The 21709-nt window shown below is 37.5% G+C and overlaps 1 protein-coding gene across 2 annotated transcripts in view; it reads right to left on the bottom strand.

The window, feature by feature from the left end:
* Positions 1-21709, bottom strand: part of prex2 (phosphatidylinositol-3,4,5-trisphosphate-dependent Rac exchange factor 2) — a 224903-nt gene that overhangs the window by 12340 nt on the left and 190854 nt on the right. For both annotated transcript variants that reach the window (XM_049485814.1, XM_022685605.2), the window contains 3 exons: positions 17862-17928; positions 17529-17704; positions 2706-2808 (listed from right to left, as the gene is read on the bottom strand). In XM_049485814.1, the coding sequence (XP_049341771.1) occupies positions 2706-2808; positions 17529-17704; positions 17862-17928 (346 nt within the window). The remainder of the gene's footprint in view (positions 1-2705; positions 2809-17528; positions 17705-17861; positions 17929-21709) is intronic.

Here is a 21709-nt window from a genome sequence, read left to right as displayed (position 1 = left end):
TGGTGGTGGTGGAGGGGGGGGGGGGGGGGGGGGGGGTTGTGTACGTGTGATTTTTGGCCAGACTACTTCTTTATCATTCATAAACGTCCATGTCTCCTGGCAGTATGACAGGCTGCTGCACTGCAATGCTGAGGGCTCTGTATGAATATGAAGTTGTTTTGAAGGACAGTCCACTCCCTGGATCCCTCCTCTTTTGGCTCAGGGCCAGTGAGTCGGCAGTGTGACCTCCAGCTCCACCCAGACTCTCCTGCCCTGCATTACAGGAGCCTGAGAGTTCATAATGAAGCACAGAAAATTACACAGCCCCGTCACAAACACCACCGCCACCACCACCACCAACAGCGAGAAGAGAGAAAGAGAGAGAGAGAGAGAGAAAGAGAATGAACAGGACATAGAGTGAAGAAGGAAAGATAAGAGACAGAAAAGTGAGAGGAGAGCGAAAGAAAAAAAAGAGGAGAAAAAGAGAGAATATTAGAGAGAGATGAGGAGAGAGAGAAAGACGGTAGAATGAACAGAACAGAAAAAGAAGAGAGAAGAGAAGAGAAGAGGAAACAGAGAGAAGGTAGAGAGAGAACAGAAAAAAAGAAACTAGAGAAAGAAGGGGAGAGAGAGAAAAAGAGAAGTGGAGAGACAAGATAGAAAAACAGAAAAAAAAGAGAACAGAAGAGAGTAATGGGAAGTTAGAGAAAGGGGTATATAGGAAAAGGAAAGATAAATAGAATAATAAGACGAGAGAATGGATTAGAGAAGAGATAGATAGAGAGAGATAGAGACAGAGAGAGACAGAGAGAGAGAGATAGAGAGAGATGGAGAGAGAGAGAATTAGACAGAGCTAAACCTCAACAGAGAAATATAGATTGTCTTGGCAAGAACGAAGAAAAAGAGGTAATAAAAAGCAGAATAGAAAGACAAAATACAAAAAGGGAGAAAGTAGGTAAAAAAGAGAGAGCAGTGGAAAAAAGATAGAAGCTGGAATGGGAAAAAGAAAAAGAAAATAAAAAGAGTGTTATTGATAGTCACACTTAGGGACAGGGAACAACATTGAGATGGATAGAAAACAAAACAATGGTGAGAGAGTGAGGAAGACAGAATTTTCAAGAAAAAGAAAAAGAGAAAAGAATTAAGAGAGAAATAAGAGAGAAAAAGACACAGACAAACTGACAGACAGAAAGCTTCCACTAACAGCTGTGAAGAAACGGAGGAACGGAGGAGAAGCTGTTAAGCCTGTTCCACCCTGATTAATAAACACGCCTCTGATAAAAATAATCCACCATTAAAACCAACAGCAGCGGGTGATATTTCTGTAAAGGTAACGCATGCTAAGCTAACTGGGTCAGCAAAACAAACACAGAGGACTGATTAGTGGCCTGTGATTATCTGAGCTGCACAGCTTCCTGAAGATAAAGCACAGTGCTTCATTTTACTCCATCCTTAAAGGGCAACTCCACCTACACTATATGTCCATTCAAATAAACACACTCAGCTAGTTTAAGATGCATCCATTGCTGATACACACACAGCTTGTCTAGTCCTTGTAGAAAGTTTGGGTCTGTTGGACCTATTTTCAGTTTTAAGCCTAATAAAATGATACAAAAAAATATTTTTTCAAAGTATGATTCATTGGCCTTGGCAATTTTTCTGTAAGGAACATAAATCAGAAAATATTTTCAATTAACCAAAAACTTGGGGACCTGACACTATAAATAGCTTTGCGTGGTTCCATACCACAACTGATCAAGATGGCAAAGTGATTCTCTGTTCAGACAGTTAACAGCTAATAATGGAAGAGAAATATGAATCTGATGGTGATGCAGAGGAAAAAAGTTTCAGAATGTGAGGATCATATTTCTGAAGATCCAGTGTCTGACACTGAGTTTAAAGAGGAGAATTACATATGCAAAATCCACACAATGAAACTTTGCCCTGCATGGTGTGGTTTAGTCTGGTATTAATGGCCATATTCAATGGGGCTAATGCATTGTTCAAACAGATGTTATGTGTAAACTGACCTGAGTAGATTACATTTCTAATGAAATTTAAATTAAGCCAATGTTACATGTTATAGCATAAAGCTCGAGTGTATTATTGTGATTATACCACAGTTCCATGATCACTGTTTATTGAAAGATTTTGAGTTAAAGAAAACGAGAAATATGATCTGTTTGGTTATGAAAATTCCACAAGTTAAAATAGTTCCACTGCTGCTCTGTTTGTAGCTGCGCTGTTTGGCTTGTAAGCGCTGCACTGTTGCTAGGTAACCTGTATGTGGCGGAGTAATACGTGGAGAGCTTTAGTTACACTGCATTACCGGCTGATAACTGCACTCATAAAACACCTCTCAGCCAATCACATTGCAGGGACGGAACTAACTGTTTTATAATAAATAATAAACAAAAAGATGAAAAAAGATAATTGTTTCACTTTTACATTTGCTGATTATGTTGTTTATAAAATAAACAAAAACAAGTGGCATTTCTATTCATATATGTGATTTAACTAAAGGTAAAGGAAACTAATTTAAGATGTGTGGTTTATTTAACTTGCATTAGGGATGAAAGTTTGATTATTTTGATTTAAAAGCCTTAAAATGCAGTGGGCTCACCAGACACAGCAGGACTCCATGTGTACCTCATTAAGGTTAACTGTGGGTTGTAAAGGTTAAATCTGGGAGTGAGATGAGGAGTGTGAAACATCTGGATCTGTACCTGTTTCCTCATGACGTCAGTGGCCTGCATGATGCAGCGGGGCGGCAGGCCGTGACTGCGGGCGAGGAGAAGGGCCTGCTCTAGCGTCACACTCAGAGTACACCTACAGGACCAGAAAAAGAACAGGACATTAACATATATTATGCGTGCATAGAAACACACACATACTGTACTTTGAAAAGATGTACTGAAGCAGGGAAAAAGAGAAAGGAAAATAGAGAGAGATAAAAACACAAATAAAAAGAAAGGTACACCTCAGATCACTGTCATCAAAGCTAAAGGTTAAGACTACTTTCAGTACATTGGTGTTTTTATGCTAAACTGATGGCAGCTGCTCTCAGTAACTTTCAGCACTTCGCTCCTCTCTGAATAAAGCTAGCACTAAAATGTCATTTCTGATTTAGAGAAGGCATGTCTGCCTCTGTGTTCCCATTAATATCTTACAGAGTGACTGAAGGACAAACAAGAGCTTTCAGAGCACTGCTGTTTCAAACCATACCGTCCACCACTCTAAAACACACCAACGAGCCCCTGAGACCCCCTGCAAACATCCATCTCTAAGATGGACAGCTGACGGAAAGCAGCAGAGTGAATACACACTTACTGCCACGCACACTATGTCCAATATTTAAGACCGTTTCTGAATCAGTTTCTCTGGTTTTGCTATTTATAGGTATATGTTTGAGTAAAATGAATATTTTTGTTTTATTATATAAACTACAGACAAGTATAAATATTGTCATTTAGAGCATTCATTTGCAGAAAATGAGAAATTACTGAAATAACAAAAAAATATACAGAGCTTTCAGACCTCAAATAATGCAAAGAAAACAAGTTCATATTCATAAAGTTCTAAGAGTTCAGAAATCAATATTTGGTTGAATAACCCTGGCATTTCATCACAGTTTTCATGCATCTAGGCATGTTCTCCTCCACCAGTCTTACACACTGCTTTTGGATAACTTTATGCCACTCCTGGTGCAAAAATTCAAGCAGTTCAGTTTGGTTTGATGGCTTGTGATCATTCATCTTCCTCTTGTTTATATTCCAGAGGTTTTCAGTTTTTTAGAGCTTTTGGTAAAATCAAAGAAACTCATCATTTTTAAGTGTTTTTTTAGAGCTGTATATGCAGATGTGCACTGGTTGGAAGAAGAAACCTAAACTACAGTGGCTCCACCTCAGAACTTAGACTAAGACTTAAAGGATCTGCTAAAATTGGTGCCAAAACCAAATAATACTCTCTTTAGATGTCTTGTAGAGGAAGCATTTATACTGGCACGTGGAAAAACAACCTGCGCTCATGATGATTTGTCTGATTGGTGCATTTACATTGTTATAATAGAAAATGTCTTTAAAATAACAGAGCATTACAATAATAGTAATATGGAGTTCTGCCCTTATGTACTTCAATGCTCCTTTTGTAACTGTGCATTAAACTAACTCCATGGTGTGGAGGCTGTAGTCTGGGGAGCCCTCACTGTAAGTTGTTTGCAGATTTTAAACATACAGAAGTGGACTTTTAAATTAAAATCACTATTTAAACAAACTTAAAAACAGCTACGTTTAGTGTACAGGACAGCCTGCAGAGGAGTGAATGTGGAGAAGTATTTGTCTGAAGCTTGCCAAACATCAAAGATGACCACAGGTGAGAATATCGTATATATTTTTGTTAGTTTGTGCCATGCTTTTCCCATTGCAGCCTCCAGTACATCTTAGTCAAGTAACAAACTCTATACAGCTGTTAGCCATGAGTTTTTGGAGCTAGAATAAAAAAAAACAGGCATACTGGAGTTCATATGGCTAAAAATGACAAAGCATTACAATAATAGTAATATGAAGTTTTGCTATAGTCTACTTTAATGGTCCTCTTGTGCAATAAACTAAGTTGTACTTTAGCCTGGCGAACCCTCACTGTGAGTTGTTGATCTGCCTTAAATAATGTTTTCTTAAAGCTAAGAGGGAGATCTGAAACATACAGAAGTTTCAAATCACTATTGAAACCCATTTAATTTAAATCACTAACACTAATCACTATATAAACACACTTAAAAATCTAGAAACAGCTGAGATGTAGAGAAGTATCTGTGTAAATAAAAAATAATTTGTGCCCTGCTCCTCCCATTTCAGCCTCCAGCACATCTTAGTCAGGTAATAAACATAATATAGCTGATGGCCATGTGTTTCTGAATCTAGCATTTAAAAGTTGAGCAGATTGGAGCTCCTGAACAGGGAAAATCCCATAACAGTGGATATCAGGTCTATAATTCTATGGTAATTCCCTTAAGCAATCAATCACTGTGCCATTTATCTGTGTCCAGAGACTGAACTGGACTATAACTTTCTACAGTTATATACGTACACTACAGCTAGAGTTCAGGGCAGGACAACTAGAAGATACTTTAGTTCAGCTCAATTTGCCTCTTTATTAGTGTGCTAAAGCTGCTACCTGACAATTTTAAGGTGCATCAGACCTAATTAGTGGCATTAAATAAACGTAATTAAAGCAATCCATCAACTAACTCTACATTGGGGTAGACCTTCGTAAATTGGTAACATACAGCTCTGAAAAAAGAGACCATGAAATCAAGCTAAACTGCTTGAATTTTTGCACCAGGAGTGGCATAAAGTTATGCAAAAGCAGTGTGTAAGACTGGTGGAGGAGAACATGCCAAGATGCATGAAAACTGTGATTAAAAACCAGGGTTATTCCACCAAATATTGATTGATTTCTGAACTCTGAAGGTCTGAAAGCTCTGCATCTTTTTTGTTATTTCAGCCATTTCTTATTTTTCACAAATAAATGCTCTAAATGACAATATTTTTATTAGGAATTTGAGAAAAATGTTGTTTGTAGTTTATAGAATAAAACAACAATGTTCATTTTGCTCAAACATATACCTATAAATAACCAAATCTGAGAAACTGATTCAGAAACTGAAGTGGGCTCCTTTTTTTTTCCAGAGCTGTATGTAATTAAATTATACTAGTAGACAGTTATGGGAACTGACAGTCGTACAGGTCTACACAGTTTTCTATGGACTCAGTTTTACCTCCATTACCAGCAGTATATCAGCTCTGCTGCACATCATCAGCCCAGGATAATTAAAGCTGAATTAATACTGAGCCAAGAGGCTGCAGGCTGCAGCGTTTAATACTGCTCTATAATGTATGGGCTCTACAACATGGCAGAAGCGAAAAAGAGAAGATGAAGAGTCGGGGGAGAGTGTTTGTCTGTCTGTGTGTGTGTGTTTTGCAGTAGGAGGATGTGGTGGTGTCTGTATGAAGTGTGACGGTTTTCACTCTGGTTTGGGCGATGGTAGCAGTGCTGTGATTTATGCAGAATGAGCTTCTGTTTTTTATACAACCCTCTGATTTACTAGCTTCTTTCCTGCGCTCCAATACTGGAAGGAGGAAACGAAGATAGCAGGCACAGAACCTCACTTTACAAAAGAAACCCACAGAAATAAATGGTGTAGACAGAGTTTCCACAAAATGTTAATGCACAAGTGAGTGTGAGGCCATTTTGAACAACAATAAAATATACTGTCAGTCATTAAATCCAACACTTAGTTTATTATCACCAGATTTTGTGTTATTGGCCAATTTTAAGCTTCAATTTTAAGCTTGTGGTTGGTTTTAGATTTGTTTTTAGATTCCTATAGTCATATCAGTATAATACCATACCAATACAGGGGTTGGACAATGAAACTGAAACACCTGGATTTAGACCACAATAATTTATTGTCCCGACAAACAGTTCTGGTGGAATCAGAAGAGTTGATGTGCACACTGAATTCTGCCATGATTTGGGCAGCCGTGGTTTTATGTTTTTTGGACCCGAACATCCCTTTTAGACAGCTTCCTCTTGCATCCACAGTTAATCCTGTTGGATGTGGTTCGTCCTTCTTGGTGGTATGCTGACATTACCCTGGATACCGTGGCTCTTGATACATCACAAAGACTTGCTGTCTTGGTCAAAGATGCGGCAGCAAGACGTGCACCAACAATTTCTCCTCTTTTGAACTCTGGTGTGTCACCCATAATGTTGTGTGCATTGAAATATTTTGAGCAAAATTGTGCTCTTACCCTGCTAATTGAACCTTCACACTCTGCTCTTACTGGTGCAATGTGCAACTAATGAAGATTGGCCACCAGGCTGCTCCAATTTAGCCATGAAACCCATTATAACCTGTTACCACATGCTAGTTGGCCAAGTGAAATGTTGCGGTGTGTGATGCCGTAAATAATGGTTAGTACTAGCTCTCACTGATTTTAAGATAATTTATTGTAGTGGTTTATTCATTTTAATTTGGTGTAAATAAAAATGAATCAAATACACAAGATTTCGAGCCTTACAGACACAAGGATTTTACTTACTAGGTTGGTTCTTCCAATTCATATTCCTTCATACAATCTTGCCTAATTTATTTATTGTAGAGTTACATTTAATAACAGTTTACCCAACACTATACTTTTAATGGTATTTTTTTTTTATTTGTGCCTTTGGAATAAAAAGGTCCCACTACAGCTTATTTTATTCTCCAAAGCCGTATCCGGTTTGAATTAGTTTTTTAGGGGGTCCTGGGGTAATTTTCTCTTTTATGGGGGCCCTCTGTGTTTTTTTTTCCATCCAGAATGACCATGTATGTGTTTTTGTCAGACTGAATTATCTACTGTTTTTTGCTGAACTCCGTGGTCCTACGGTAATTTTAGTCCAGTCCAGACGCACATCTGTGAGTTTCGTCACCCCGCTTTAAATAAAATAGCTTTTTGTCCACCGCTACGCACCGTAATTACACTTTGGGTGCACATGTCCACGGAGATCCATGTAAACACAACAGAGAGTGGAAATGGAGGAGCTACTGAACGCGATGTCATGTGACCGAGAAAGCTTAAAAACTCACTGGTCCTCCTGTTTTTTCAATTGCATTCCGGATGCAAGAGTTTTATCACTGAGTAAAAGTGTGAAATATTTTTCACAGACGTTCCCCTGAGAAAATAATCCCGTCCAGACAGGGCTTAACAGTGCAGACAAGAGGATTTCTATGGTGTTTAAGGTGTGTGTACATAGTGATTTAAAGTGGAAAGTCATATATTAGTATAAATCCTCCATAAAAATACTAAAAGAAATGGTCCAACACAAACCTAATTTACAAAATTTGTGATACTTCTGGCCACCCATGCAGTTTACATCCAGATACTGTTATAAAAAACCTACTTTAGATGAATTAAAAGTCAGTACAGTGTTTTATAGAGATAGGCGCTGCTTAATTTAGTATTAACATTAGCACTAGTAGAAACCTTTAAAGAACAACGAGCCACCAAGAACAATCTCCACACAGTAACAGCATCAGTTCCTCAGACTGTGCCGCTAGTGTGGCTCTTCTCTCTCCTGCAATCAGCACATTCATTAAAATCAAAGAGAGCGCCTAGCATTTCTGCATGCACCCATGCTCTGCTGGCCTATACTTATCATCCACAGTAAACAGAAATGAGGTTTGAAGAGGCAGAGAGTGCAGCGTGCAGTGCTGAATCATAGAGTATCGTCATTTCACCCTTATTACACTTCACCCATCGGGCTGGGAAATCTAATCAATAAAGCAAACATGGGGCAATTTCTCTGACCAAGCAGTATTTTTTTATGTGACTAATCTGCTGGAGAGGAGCCATGTAGCTTCTATTAATACCACACAGCCTCAAACACAATAGAGTGGGTCTATTCCTATAACAGTACATCTACTCAGTAATGCAATTACAATATTTCATAACACACTGACTGTATGTACGATTCAACCTCATTTCACAAAATATTTATTAAATGAGCATAAAACTATATATATGAATAAAATGTTCCACAGTTTTGCTCTGGAAATTAAACAAGTAAGAAGTCAAACTTCGTAAAAAGGACAAAATACTGTATATAAACATATGAACATAATGGAAGTTTAATTAGTAATTAGTGGTCTTAGTTGTGTAATGTACTTTAAACAAATGCTTAATAGATAACAGTGTGTCATATAAGAATGTGCAAGAAACCACATAAGCCTATTTTAAGGCCCAAATATGTTTCGCCCCTTGGCTCTTCAACTTAGCCTTACCTCTTTGTTTTGTGTGTGCACGTCTAGGCATTACAATAACCTTTAAAGAGGTATTTTTAGAAGCACACTTAAATAACATGGTGCTGAGAATCACTGGCAAGATGGCAGTAAAATCCACCAAAGAAACCCACAGATATTTACACAGATACACTGTATATATATATATTTATCTGGTTCTTGTAAGGCTATCCCAAATATTTGGTGTGAGCCCAGCCACTTCCTGCCTGCCTTCCATGGACATTTCCCAGAATTCACCTGTGTTCTCTCCCCCGGACTCATTTGGTCATATGCCACTCAGATTGTGCCACTCGCTCTGATTCCCCATCCTACTAATTAGTGTTAATTGCTCACACCTGTCCCAGTGTGTATAAAAGTCCCTGTTTTCTGTTCCCCAGTGCCCGGTATTAAATCTAGTTTCCTAGCTCCTCTACCTCACATTCTCTCTATTTTCTCTGTATTTCATGTATGACCTCTGCCTGTTGTTTGATGACTACTGCTTTAGGTTTGCCCTTCTGTTAAAGATTGTGTTCTCGTTGGACCCTTGCCTGTTTTTGGACCTTGCTCTCTGCCTTACCCATGGTTTGTGTTAATAATCTTCTGTTTATGACCTTCTGCTTCAATCACTCTGGTATGTTTTTTGTTTATGCTGCCTTACTGTTGTTAGCTACACCTGTGCTTGTTTTTCACTGTGGTACTGTTACTGTCTTTAATAAATTCTCTGATTGTAATCCTCGTGTGTATTTTGGATGAGGATTTTTTTTATTTATTATTATTTTTTATTTACATTACATTACATTTGGCAGACGCTTTTGTCCAAAGCGACTTAGAATAGTGAGGTACAAAAGTAATAGAACTTTAAAGGTAAAACAGTTTTAGACAGGGCCTAAAGGAGGTCAAAGGGAAATAATGGAATAGAGGAGTAAAGAAGGGGAAGAAGGAAATGAGGTTAAAGTAGTTAGTTTGTTAGAGGTGTGTTCCAGTTGTAACTCTGTTCTAGGGGCAAGGGTTACACTCGAAAACATGAAGTAGGGTTACAAAAAAGAAATGGGATTGGGCTCAAGTCTATTAGACTTGAGCATTCGATGATTCAGGCAGATTATGCAGTTTTTACAGTTCTAAATGTTGGGCTAAAAGATACTGTTAATCACTGCCAGGACACAATATATTTAACCTAATGTTCCCACAGTAAATTACTCTATTCATCATTTTTAGTGACATCTCCTCATCCTAAGGCATTCTCTGTAATACACAGACATCTACTGTAACTCTCCTAAAAACAAGTGATGTGAGCAAGCGCACTGTAATCAGTGAAGCTGTCCGCACCCGCTGCAAGCCATAAGACCACTGCAGACTGCCGTTTTTGACACTCGTCCCATTTTTGATGGATGCCCCATTTCTGATGGACTCATTTCTATTTTTGATGAGTTGTGTTGCACTGCACTGATGTTCTGATGCACTCAATACTGTACTTAAATTTTTAATACTTTTCTTAATTAAAACGCAGATTAAAAAGCTACACATTACAGAGTGAAACCAAGTGTTGGAGACACCAGAGCAACATAATCAGTCCTCTAATGTTTAATATGGATACTGGACTATTGGAATGTTTTTTTTTCAGGTATTAATAACAGTATTTTGTTGGCTCTTGCCGTAAGCAATAGGAGTGTGACGATATTTCTCGTCAAGCTTTAACCTGTCTTGCGGGAAAAAAAATAGTTTAGTGTGGACTTTTTTTAAGCGGGATCTGGCAACACAGTAGGAGTGAAACTACTTTCTGTTTGTGGTGTATGCAAACATAGTATCAGCGCCCCCGGGGTGGAGGGGGTGGAGGAGATACGTTCTGTCATTACTAGCCCACCACACTCCGCAAAACCAGCAAGCTGATTGGCTGTTTCTCCTGAGAAAAAATGTATTTGGGGCTTTCATTTGGTTTCAGGTCATAGGTCTCATACCCCCTTTTTAAGATGTATGTCTGGCTGCATTTTGGCTCCAGTGGAAACAATAAACAGTAACAGAGTGACCAACAAGACACAAAGCATATGTAAATACTGTAAAGTAAATCCTACACGTGACTGTTTCATAGGCAGTTGTACTAATCCCTTAGCTCTGTACTGTATTTAAAAAAACATGTTCTGTCTCTGTTTGCACTTCAAGCATAGTCTTAATGTGACTGAATATGGTTATGCATAGTTCAATTACAAGAGATTTAGGAGAAAAAACACAAACCCTAGGCTTAATATGACTGGTTGTAGTTTGCACTTATTGTTTGCACTATATAAGACCTAGAAAAGTTTTATTTTAATTTTTTATTCTTATTCTTATTTCTATTTCTTATAAAATCAATACTTGAGAGAAACCAATCTGTTAAATTTGCGTTATATTATTTTGTCAAATAAAACTCTAGTTTTCATTTTTCATTTTTGAGGTTTTCTTTAAAATGTTATTTTTAAATCTAGTCTCGTCTCGTTCTCGTGAACCCAGTATCATGTCTCATCTCGTCTCGTGAGATTAGTGTCTCGTCACACCCCTAGTAAGCAACTAATACACTATAGCTAAAACATACTCATTTTAAAATATAAATGCTAAAAGAGATTCACAGTTAATGGATGTTTGATATTCTGTAGGGTTTGCTATGTGATGTGTTTCTTTGTTTAAGCGCTTGTTTGCTGTTAGGATGTGATGTATGCCTCAATTACATTACATAGTAACATCCTAATAGTAGGAGGCAGTGGTGGTTCAGTGGTTGGGGCACTAGGTTATTGATGACAGGGTTGTAGGTTCGATACACAGGTTGGTCAAGCTGCCACTGTTGCTCTTTGCTCTTTTAGAAAGGCCCTCATCCCTCTTCACTCTCTAGAATGTCATTGCAGAGGCTGCCCACCAATCCGGGTGCATGTGTGTTTGTGTGCTCACTTGTGTTTTTATGTATGTGTTCACTTTACGAATGGATTAAAGTAGAAGCCATACTCCATGGGTATCCAACACAAATAATGAATGTGGTTGTCTTGTCTCGTCTTGATTCCCCAGCAAACAATTAAGCAATAATACATAAGAGGGAGCCGAGTGCGGAAGATCAGCACAGCAGTGCCAATGTTACATGTTATAGCATGAACCTCGAGTGTATTATTGCGAATATACCACAGTTCCATTATCACTGTTTATTAAAAGAGTTTGAGTTGAACAGGATGAGAAAATGCAATCGGTTTGGTTATAAAAACTCTGCGAGTTAAAATACTTCCATAGCGCTGCTCTGCTTGTAGCTGCGCTATAAGCTCTGCATTATCGGCCATTTAAGTAAAAAATGTGGAAATCTAGGCGTACTGTAAATAAACAGAAGTGCTTTACTTTTTTCAACAGAGAAATCTGTGTAGAATAAAGTCCACTACTTGTTTGACTAAAAGTATAATAAAAAAATATTTTTTTTAAGAATTAAAATTTCAAGAAGTTTTGTTTACTTTGGGAGTCCTGCGGAATAACAAGAGTCCATCTAACAATTAGATTTAAAATACCCTATATTAACTGGAAAATACACTTAAGCTTTTATTTTAATAATAACAGCTCTTAACCTGATATTGGTGGCTGATAATGTGTGTAAAAATGTGTATTTTCGAATCTCATGGAGACATGTCGTTTGTTGACTGTGCCTCTATGTGATCCAGCGGCTCCCATTGGAGTATAATGGCATCGCATTTGGCTTGTATTTGGTTTGTAAGTGCTGCATCGTTGGTAGGTTACCTGTATGGGGCGGAGTAATACATAGAGAACTTTGGTTACAGTCCATTACCAGCTAATAATTTCACACATAAAATGCCTCTCAGCCAGTCACATTGCAGGGTCGGAACTAACTGTGGTATAATTACCATTTACCTAAAGTCGAAATTGCCTATACAAGCAAAATTATAACTCTGATTCAACCACCTAATGCTTGCTGAGAATCTGCAAATACACCAGAGTTAGATTTAGGGCTCAATTGCATCTCAGTGATTAGCTTGTAATTAGCTTTGTAATGTAATACAGTTTTGTATATAGGGTGTGTGAACTAGCTGGGGATATGTGGCTGGTATTAGTTTAACGTTAATGTGAAAGTTAATTGACTTTATTATCCCCCTGCTGGTTTATCACAGAGGATTTGGCTCTCTGGGCAATTAACAAACACCAAAGTTGGCAGTGCTAGAATGAGTGAGCCAATAAAGAGCAGTGTTTATTTCTCAGCATGCTTTTTTGCACGTGGTATCCAGCAAAAGTACTCAGTTGTGTTGGCAGCCATTTAGATATTTAGAGTTATTTTTAGAAGACAGAAAATATATACTGCTATATAAGTTGTACACTGAATACTCAGTGAGTTATATCCAAGTCTCATTTATTTACAAAGTTAAAAAAATAGAATGCATCTGGCTCCCTGTTTCAGCTGCATATATGCCCATTAAAAAAATCATAATAGAAAATTCATAATAGACTACATATATCTGCTTTGTTCTTGCTGGAGTGTGGGCGTGACGTGTGCAGGTGTGCTGGATCGTATAAACCAATAGGGTGTTTGAATGGTATAAGTTTATACTTCTCATCCAACCACAAATTAGATTCACTCCACTCTGGATGGAGAGATTTATCTGGATATATTTCTTTTACTATGAGAAGGCGAAATGAAAACAAGCTGAAATGAAATAGGAGTGATGAGGCTGTTTTTAAAATATAAGGAGTAGAAAGTACAGATAATTATGTGAAAATGTAAGGAGTAGAAATAAAAAGTCATCTCAAAATAATTACTCCAGTAAAATATTGATAACCAATAGTTCTACTTAAGTAGGATAACAAAGTATTTGTACTTTGCTACTTGACACCTCTGTTTATATATTTCTTTCCCATGAGAAATATTCTAGCCGTGCTGATATATGTGATAACATCACGGCCTTCTCACACCAAACTTATCACTCACACTTAGCTTAGCACAGGCTAGCGCTCCGCCGCGGCACGCTCGCCCGCAGCGCTGATTCTTTTGTGGAAAACGGGAAAGAAAATCGCTCGGTTAATGCCGTCTGAGAGCAAGAACACTAACCAGCCAGGCTAGGCTAAGCTAAGCTAATGCTGAGCTAAAGCAAGCTACGCTAACCTAACCACAGTCCAGCCAGCTAGCTAAAACCAACACCACCCAGCAAAACAAGCAGAAATGCTCAAAAAATGCGCAGTGTTCACCTGAAGACGATTCCACGGAGCAGGAGAGGAGAGTATTAGCGTTATTTCACGCTCCTAACGTTACCATCTTCAATTATTCCCAATTTTGATTTCAAGCTAACTTGTGGTGCTGGTGTGTATGAACCATACACCGTTTTGTAGTTAAGTTTCAGTTCTGTTACAGTTTTTGTGGAACTACTTTTTGGTGGAAGGCACAGTCCATATTAAAGCATATTCAAATTGAATTTTTAAAGCTCCTTGATTTATTTTCTTTCTTCATTTTGTAAAAAAAAAAAAAAACACTCGAGGCCGTGTGTTTTCACGAATAACATCACGGCTGTGATGATCTACGGCACTCGCCGTTATTCGTGATAACACACTCCCTCTCGTGTTCTATTGCTTAAGTATCACATCATGTTACTTTAATACCAACTGTACTATATTACTATTACAGCTGTTATGCTAAAGTACAGTATTAATTACAGTAGTATAACAATGACCTCTTCTTTATTTTGTAAGCCTTTACAGGATAACACAGCTAAACCACAGTAAGCCTGATGTGTAATTCACAGTGCAGCTGTAAAGCTACAGTTATTTCCTGTTAATACGGAACAATAAAGTACTGCAATCAGTCTCCAGTAATTTACAGTAGCAGTGAACTATTTTTAGCTGATCAAATATATCTGTTGTAAGAAAGGAAATTGTGTTTTTTTTTCTTTTTAACAAACTGAATGAAAGATAAACTGTCACACATAAACACATCCTGTTGTCTCGCAGTCAATCTGCTAGAAGTGTGAGAGTAATATAAGCTCTATCAGATTTTTATAACATAGTGTAGCACACACAGGCTAAGTGGAGGTTGTGTGTGGGTGCCGCAGCCAATGTGTGTGAGAGTGAAAGCTGTTTAAATGAAGAGACAGGGCAGTAAATCGCCGTGTCCGTGACGGGCCTCAGCACCTGAGGCCCGACCAAAGGGGAGCGAGGTGTAATCACACTGACACACAGCTGCCCAACCAAAACAAGGGTACGGTCTCATACTCACCTCAGCCTGCTCCAGCCAATATCCCTTAGATAAATGGCAAACATAGAGTGCCATGTGTGTGTATGAGAGTGTATCTCTCACATGGACCGAGTATAAAAAACAGTAGTATTTTTTACCTACTGCTGTAAGTCTAGGCTCAACAAGCTACTAACTGCAGTCTGTAACTTTGCAGGTAGGTAAAGCAAGTAGGACATAACCCTGAACTGCCAGTAACTTTGTAATGCTGCTTCTTTCGCTTTCAGTAAGGGTTCTGCATATCTCAGCTTGTCCAGAAATGCATGTATACAGTGTGTGCTTCAGGCATGGCTCAAATTATAAGACTTAACTTAAATTTTAAAACTTCTGCTTGACCTCCCCTCAAATGGACACAAGTAGGATACACGTTAATAAGCAGGAGGGGGTAGTTGGGCCATGTTAACTTGGTTATTTTGGATTGGCTCTTGTTTCAACATATAACAAATTGGTCAGAGAAAAGATGGATCCTGTTTTCTTTATTTCTTTCGCTATGTCTCTTTCTATCATAGGTCCGTTCTTACTCTGTCTCTCTAATCTCTGTACCAGTAAATATATTAGTGGTGCTTTTATACTCGGATTCAGATGTTATTCATATGTTGTATTTAATGATATATAGTATGTGGTATACCTTAACTCTATTCATTATTTGGTTGTAATCTGTAACTGTATATATATACAAATATGTAACAGCTGAAGGTATGGTGTGCCATAATCTTAATAATTCTCTTTTTATATATTATATATTAACATTATTATATTAACATATTTTTGTCCCTTTTAAATAGCCTGGAGACAATTCTACAGCCCCCAGCATTAACACATTATGAACAAATTGCTGTGCTGTGATTCTACTGCTACATACTGCACCTGTAATGAACACACTATGCTATACTCTTCATGTGATATGGATTAAACTACCCTATTTTCGGTAAAATATATATTTTACTGAATATAGAGAGAAATGATAAAGAAAGAAAGTAAATGTGATTCAGAGAGAAGCAGAGAGAAAGATATTTAAAGTATAAAAAAAGGAAAATAGAAAGAGTAAATAAAAAGAGGGGTATATTAAAGAGGACGGATAATGAGCCAAATGGGTGGATATTTCAGGATGCATGAGATAAATGAAGCTCTGAACTTGAACAGACTAAAGATAAAACAGAGCTCTCTGGTCATGTGTAAAAAATGCCCACCTCACCAAATCCAGACTCATGAGACTGAATATTAATAAGCCTATTAGAGCAGTAATTACAGGATGGGTATTTTTAGTATGTCACATTAATAAGTCAAGAGGGTTAATGTTCATATTAGAAAAGAACATTTATAATACAGGGCATGTGTTAGAAAGATGGTGGAAATAAAGAGAAAAATAGAAATGAGATTTAGGAGAAAAACATAAAACATGAGAAAATAGAAGAGATAGAGAGAGGCTAAATAGAAGTATGCAGCAGATCTGTCAAAGAAGAAGTAACACTAAGGGCAATATCTATTACCCTGCAAAAGGAATATATATTATCGACGATGGTCGTGGTGGTATGGAAACTATGTGTGTTCAATCTCTGGCATATTGCTATCTTGGCAGCGGAAAACACAGGTGCGCCATTGACTGATTTGAACCCTGACCACAGTTACCCATCAAACATCCATTGCCTATGCAGATGCATGTACACCCATCCTCTTTACACACACAGTGACTAACCTGCAACTTTTAAGTCAACAATAAACAGAACATGCAATAAAATAACATTACTGTTTCTGTAAATGACCTGCTCGTAACCTTAGAGATTGAGACAAGCACATGCCTCCAGCACTAAATATGAAATCACTCCCTGTCTCTTTTGAACTGCAGCCAATGCAATATTACATTACCAAGCATGCCCGTTGCCAAGATAGCAAGGATAGCAGTTGACTGTTGTCAGGGTTCATTTCAGTCAGTGGCGCATCTGTGTTTTCTGTTGCCAATATAGCAATACCACCACGCCCATCTGCATAGATATATTCACAAACGACGATACGATTTAAATGGCCTGGGCGCAAGGCATGAAAATAGACTGTTGGCAAGATGTAAGGTGTAATACAAGGACCCCTTGTATTATATCTTGTCTCAAACAGAAATTACACCTTTAATATATAGTAACAATATTAATAATAATATGTTATATAGTGTAATAGAGCATGTCCATAAATAAGTGTGCAATCATTAAAGCGCGAAGTTTACATGAGGATTCTATCCACTTCCCTCAAAAAAAAAATAATAAATAAAACAAAAAAAAATGACACACTATGGTTCACACACTACATTTAAAGGAAATTTGTACATTATTTTTTTGTCTATTTTAAGACCTCGCTAAGTAACTTATATGCATTATTCAGAGACACAGGGCTTTTAAGGTTGAAATGCAAAATGCTCTTTAGCCAATGGGATAAAGCGAGTCTGAAGATGTGTATGTGTGTGTGTGTGTGTGTGTGTGTGTTTTAATGTGCATTAATCATACTGACCGGTGCACTCCGCTGTTACACAGGACGATGTGTACGGCCCCCAGGCGGCTGCAGAGCTCTGAGGCTACAGAAATCAGACCCACCCCAGACGCTCCACACGTAGCTGTCCGCCCAGAGCACACAAAACCCTCCATCAACCTGTAGAGCTCATCTACAGCGTTCAGAGGACGCAGGAGCTGCAGAGAAAGAGAGAGAGAGAGAGAGAGAGAGAGAGAGAGAGAGAAACAGAGAGATCAAATTAAACACACAAGAGGCTGAAGAGTAACATGGCACAGCAATATTTAAAACCTCTCTTGTTGTTTCTGTCCAGTTGCAGGTAGGGTAAACACACACCTTGTCTATGAAAGCAGCCTTTGGAGCAGGACTCGGGTTCAGGTTGGACTTGTCCAGATAAAAGGCCCTGTGGATAAAAAAACACAGAACACACATTCTTATTTCATTATATGTAGTAAGGAATATAAGAGAGTCAGAAACTGTGTTAAAAGCCGAGTGGTCCAGCGGTCTAAAGCGCTGCCACTATGAGCGGGAGGTTGCAGGTTCGAACCCCAGCTCATGCAGCTTTGCCATCAAGCTGCCGGAGTTCAGAGGGAGCACAATTGGCCCTGCTCCCTCTGGGTGGGTAGATGGCGCTCTCTCCCTACATCATGTCTAGGGTGATATCCACAGCACAGGGCGTCTGTGAGCTGATGTATCAGAACCGAGTCGCTGCGCTTTTCTCCGAGCGCACTGTGATGCTACTCTGCAATGCTGCATCAGCAGCAGCTCAAAAAGAAGCGGTGGCTGACTTCACATGTATCGGAGGAAGCATGTGTTAGTCTTCACCCTCCTGGTGTGTTGGGGCATGACAGGGGAAGATCTAACGAGTGGAGTGGGTAATTGGCCGTGTAAATTGGGGAGAAATGGGAAAAATTAGAAATAATATTATAAAAAAAAGCCATGTTTAGAAGTGAGAACTATATATATATATATATATATATATATATATATATATATATATATATATATAGGCAATGAGGTCACTTGGCCATCACTAAGACTTGCAGTACAGTTTCTCTGAACTCCCGTGGCAGCGCTACAGATCCTCCGTGGATCGATTGTTTAGTGTCTGTCAAGACGTGAGAAAGAAACTGTGCTGCTTGGTTCTGTTCCAAAAGTAAGTGAGCTTATTTACACTGGGAAATATTCCAAGTGTGATTGATCCATAAACTCACGCTTTAGCATCAGTCTCCACACCAACACAGGCAGCCCTCAAAGCCTCCTGGATTCCTATTCAAATTGTGTCTGGCTGAACAAAAGCCAAATAGAAGTGGCAGCTACTTCAGTCCATGGATTAGCATATATATTTAAATGTATATGCCACATGTAAACATGTATGACACAACATATTAGGGGTGGGCGATATGGCCCTAAAATATTATCACGATATTTCATGGTATTTTCGCGATAACGATACTCTTGGCGATATAATCTTTTTTTTTTTTTCAAGAATACACTACTGCAACAAAATGAAAATGTTATTTTATTATTGCATATGATTTATGTCACACCCCTACCCGAGATATTAAAAAATGCAAGAATTGAATCAGATTTGTAATAGAAGTCAATGATTCAGAATGTCATGATACTTACAATGCACTTTAAATATCTCCCTATATCCAGGATTAAAGTAAAATAAATGATACTGGACAGATATAATCTGTCTCTAGTAGATATATAATGGAAAATGAGAACAGTATAAATTTTAATTTGCTAAAAAGTGCTAAAAATAGAACAGTACATGATACTACTTTTTATGATGTATTCCCAGTACAGACATAACACTGTGGATCGAGGAATGTTAAATGATTTCTTCAGAAGTTGGAATGTCTCATCCATCTGTCACCCACCATCAGTCCTCCCTTAAACTCCAATATTTCATGTCATCGTTCCATATGCGAGCATACCATCGTTTAATCTCACAACCAATCATCTATCCTAATATCATACACTCCCAGATCATATATTGACTGTCTTGCTAACTGCTGTAATCTTACAATGTCTTGCAAAGTAGCTTATTAAACACTCACAGAATATAAATATAAAGCTCACAGCACATCATAAAACACCTAAAATTCAATATTACCCTTATCTAACTGGATAACTGTATTAAAAAGACCTATGCTACCTGTATTATTGGGTGCTTCTAGTTTCTAGTTAAGCAGGCACACATTCAAAACGCAGTTCATGTTTCGGTGGCTCTGCTTATTACTAATGAAACAAGGTCTGTGGAAGTGTGAAATATATTTCTATATATGGGTATTCTGCTTTGAAAAGGTCATTTGACTTCATAAAAGGAATCATAAAACGGAAAATGTGTCCTCACCTAAATAAAGGTAAAGGGTAGATTTAAAGAACAGATAGCCACTGTGGAGGCACTATTCCTCATTAAACCCCTGCTCACTCTCCACTGTACTGGACAGCAATTAGCAAATACTGAATATTATATGAAACAGAGCATCAGAAAATCAAAAAGCTGTTATAAAGACTTTAATTATGCATGAAAAAAAAACAAAAACAAAGCCCAGGCTGTCGATCACAAGCGCACCTATACACACACAGCACTAGATCAAATATTAAGCTGAGTAAATAAATCAGCACCACTTATACTGTTTAATTGTACACTAAACAGTTTGTCAGTCAAACCCCCAGACATATTTAAAGTGATGTCAAGCAGTTTAACTGCCTTTATTAAACTCAGTGTACAACAACGCAGAGCAAAATAAACTGGTTAGCTTAAGAGGATTAAATATTTATCAATTCAAATCTGAGACAAACATTCTACAATGAGGACCTCAATGATGTTTCTCACACACATCTAGAGCTAATATCTGCACTGAGACCACTTACACAGTAATTACACAGTAATTAGGCTTAATTCTGGTCCCAGCCCTGTGTAAGAATACCCAAATTACCAGCTTTAATGATGTCAGTTGTGGACAACATTAGTAAGGAATGCCTGTTGTGATCTCTTAAAATTGTATTATTCACATCACAATCTATAATCCATACCACAACTGTGATTATAGGAAGAACAGGAGAGAAAACACAACATCACAAAAAAAAAACCTGAAGGTAGGAATGTTTTTTTGTTTTACTACAATGAGTGCATGGTCAGGTAAAGTACTCTGGGCTATGTACTCTATAGCTTTGCCATTCTTACATACATCCTTATAAAAATTAATAGTTTATCCAAGTCTAGCTGAACCTTTAGTTTTAATTTCTGATAACACTTTACAATTAGGGTAATTACAATCAGGGTACATTAATTAACAGTACCTACAACCGAATGTCTCAACTATTTATCAATTGACAGTAGTGAAGAGGTTATTAAAATAAATAAGTATGTTAACCAAAGTGTGAATTTATTATCATGTTTAACTTTCTTAAGCATCACAAGTTAGTAATGTTTAATAATCTACTGTTAATGAATTACTGTCAATTCATAATTAGCTTCACTTAAACATTTAACCATGTTTAGTACTGTCATAACTAATGTTAATTGTAATCCTTATTGTAAAATGTTACCTAACTTCAATTTTAGACAACATTACAATATTGTAATTTCATTACAATATTTCTCAAGTTTGGTTCATAAAACATAGCTATGTAATGATGTAGCTTTTGTATTTTTACTTCAATTATACATGGAAAAAACAGGAACCTACCTTCACTTTGTTTAACAAAACTGAAAATGGTACACATGGAGAGAATAAGATTAATGAGATTTCGTTTAAGAGGCAAGCATATCTACAAACACATCTAAGAAAATGAGGTAATTTGTAGTTATAAGGCCTGTTGATGTCTTCAGTTTAATTTTGTATATAATCTAAAATAAAATATGTATGAAGTGAATTGTGTATCTCCCTGAATGCTTCTTAAAGTTTGTTCTGAAGTGGATGATAAAAAAAAATATTTCTTTAATTTTTTAATGTCAATGTTATTAAATTTTTTGCAAACTTACATGCATTATACAATCTAATCTAATTATATTAAAAATACTATACAACACAAACCCACAAATTTGACTTCTAATGGCTTAACCTTTTAGCGATTATCTCAGCTTTTTGGTAGAACTCATTTTTATTTACTGTATCTTATTAAAGAACATTTTTACTAAACTCATCCTGATTGTGCCCTCTCTA

Source organism: Astyanax mexicanus, chromosome 1 (genome assembly GCF_023375975.1).
Source record: "Astyanax mexicanus isolate ESR-SI-001 chromosome 1, AstMex3_surface, whole genome shotgun sequence".
NCBI lineage: Eukaryota > Metazoa > Chordata > Actinopteri > Characiformes > Acestrorhamphidae > Astyanax > Astyanax mexicanus.
The sequence above is the reverse complement of the archived record's forward strand: the minus strand, read 5'-3'. Positions and strand labels throughout refer to the sequence as shown.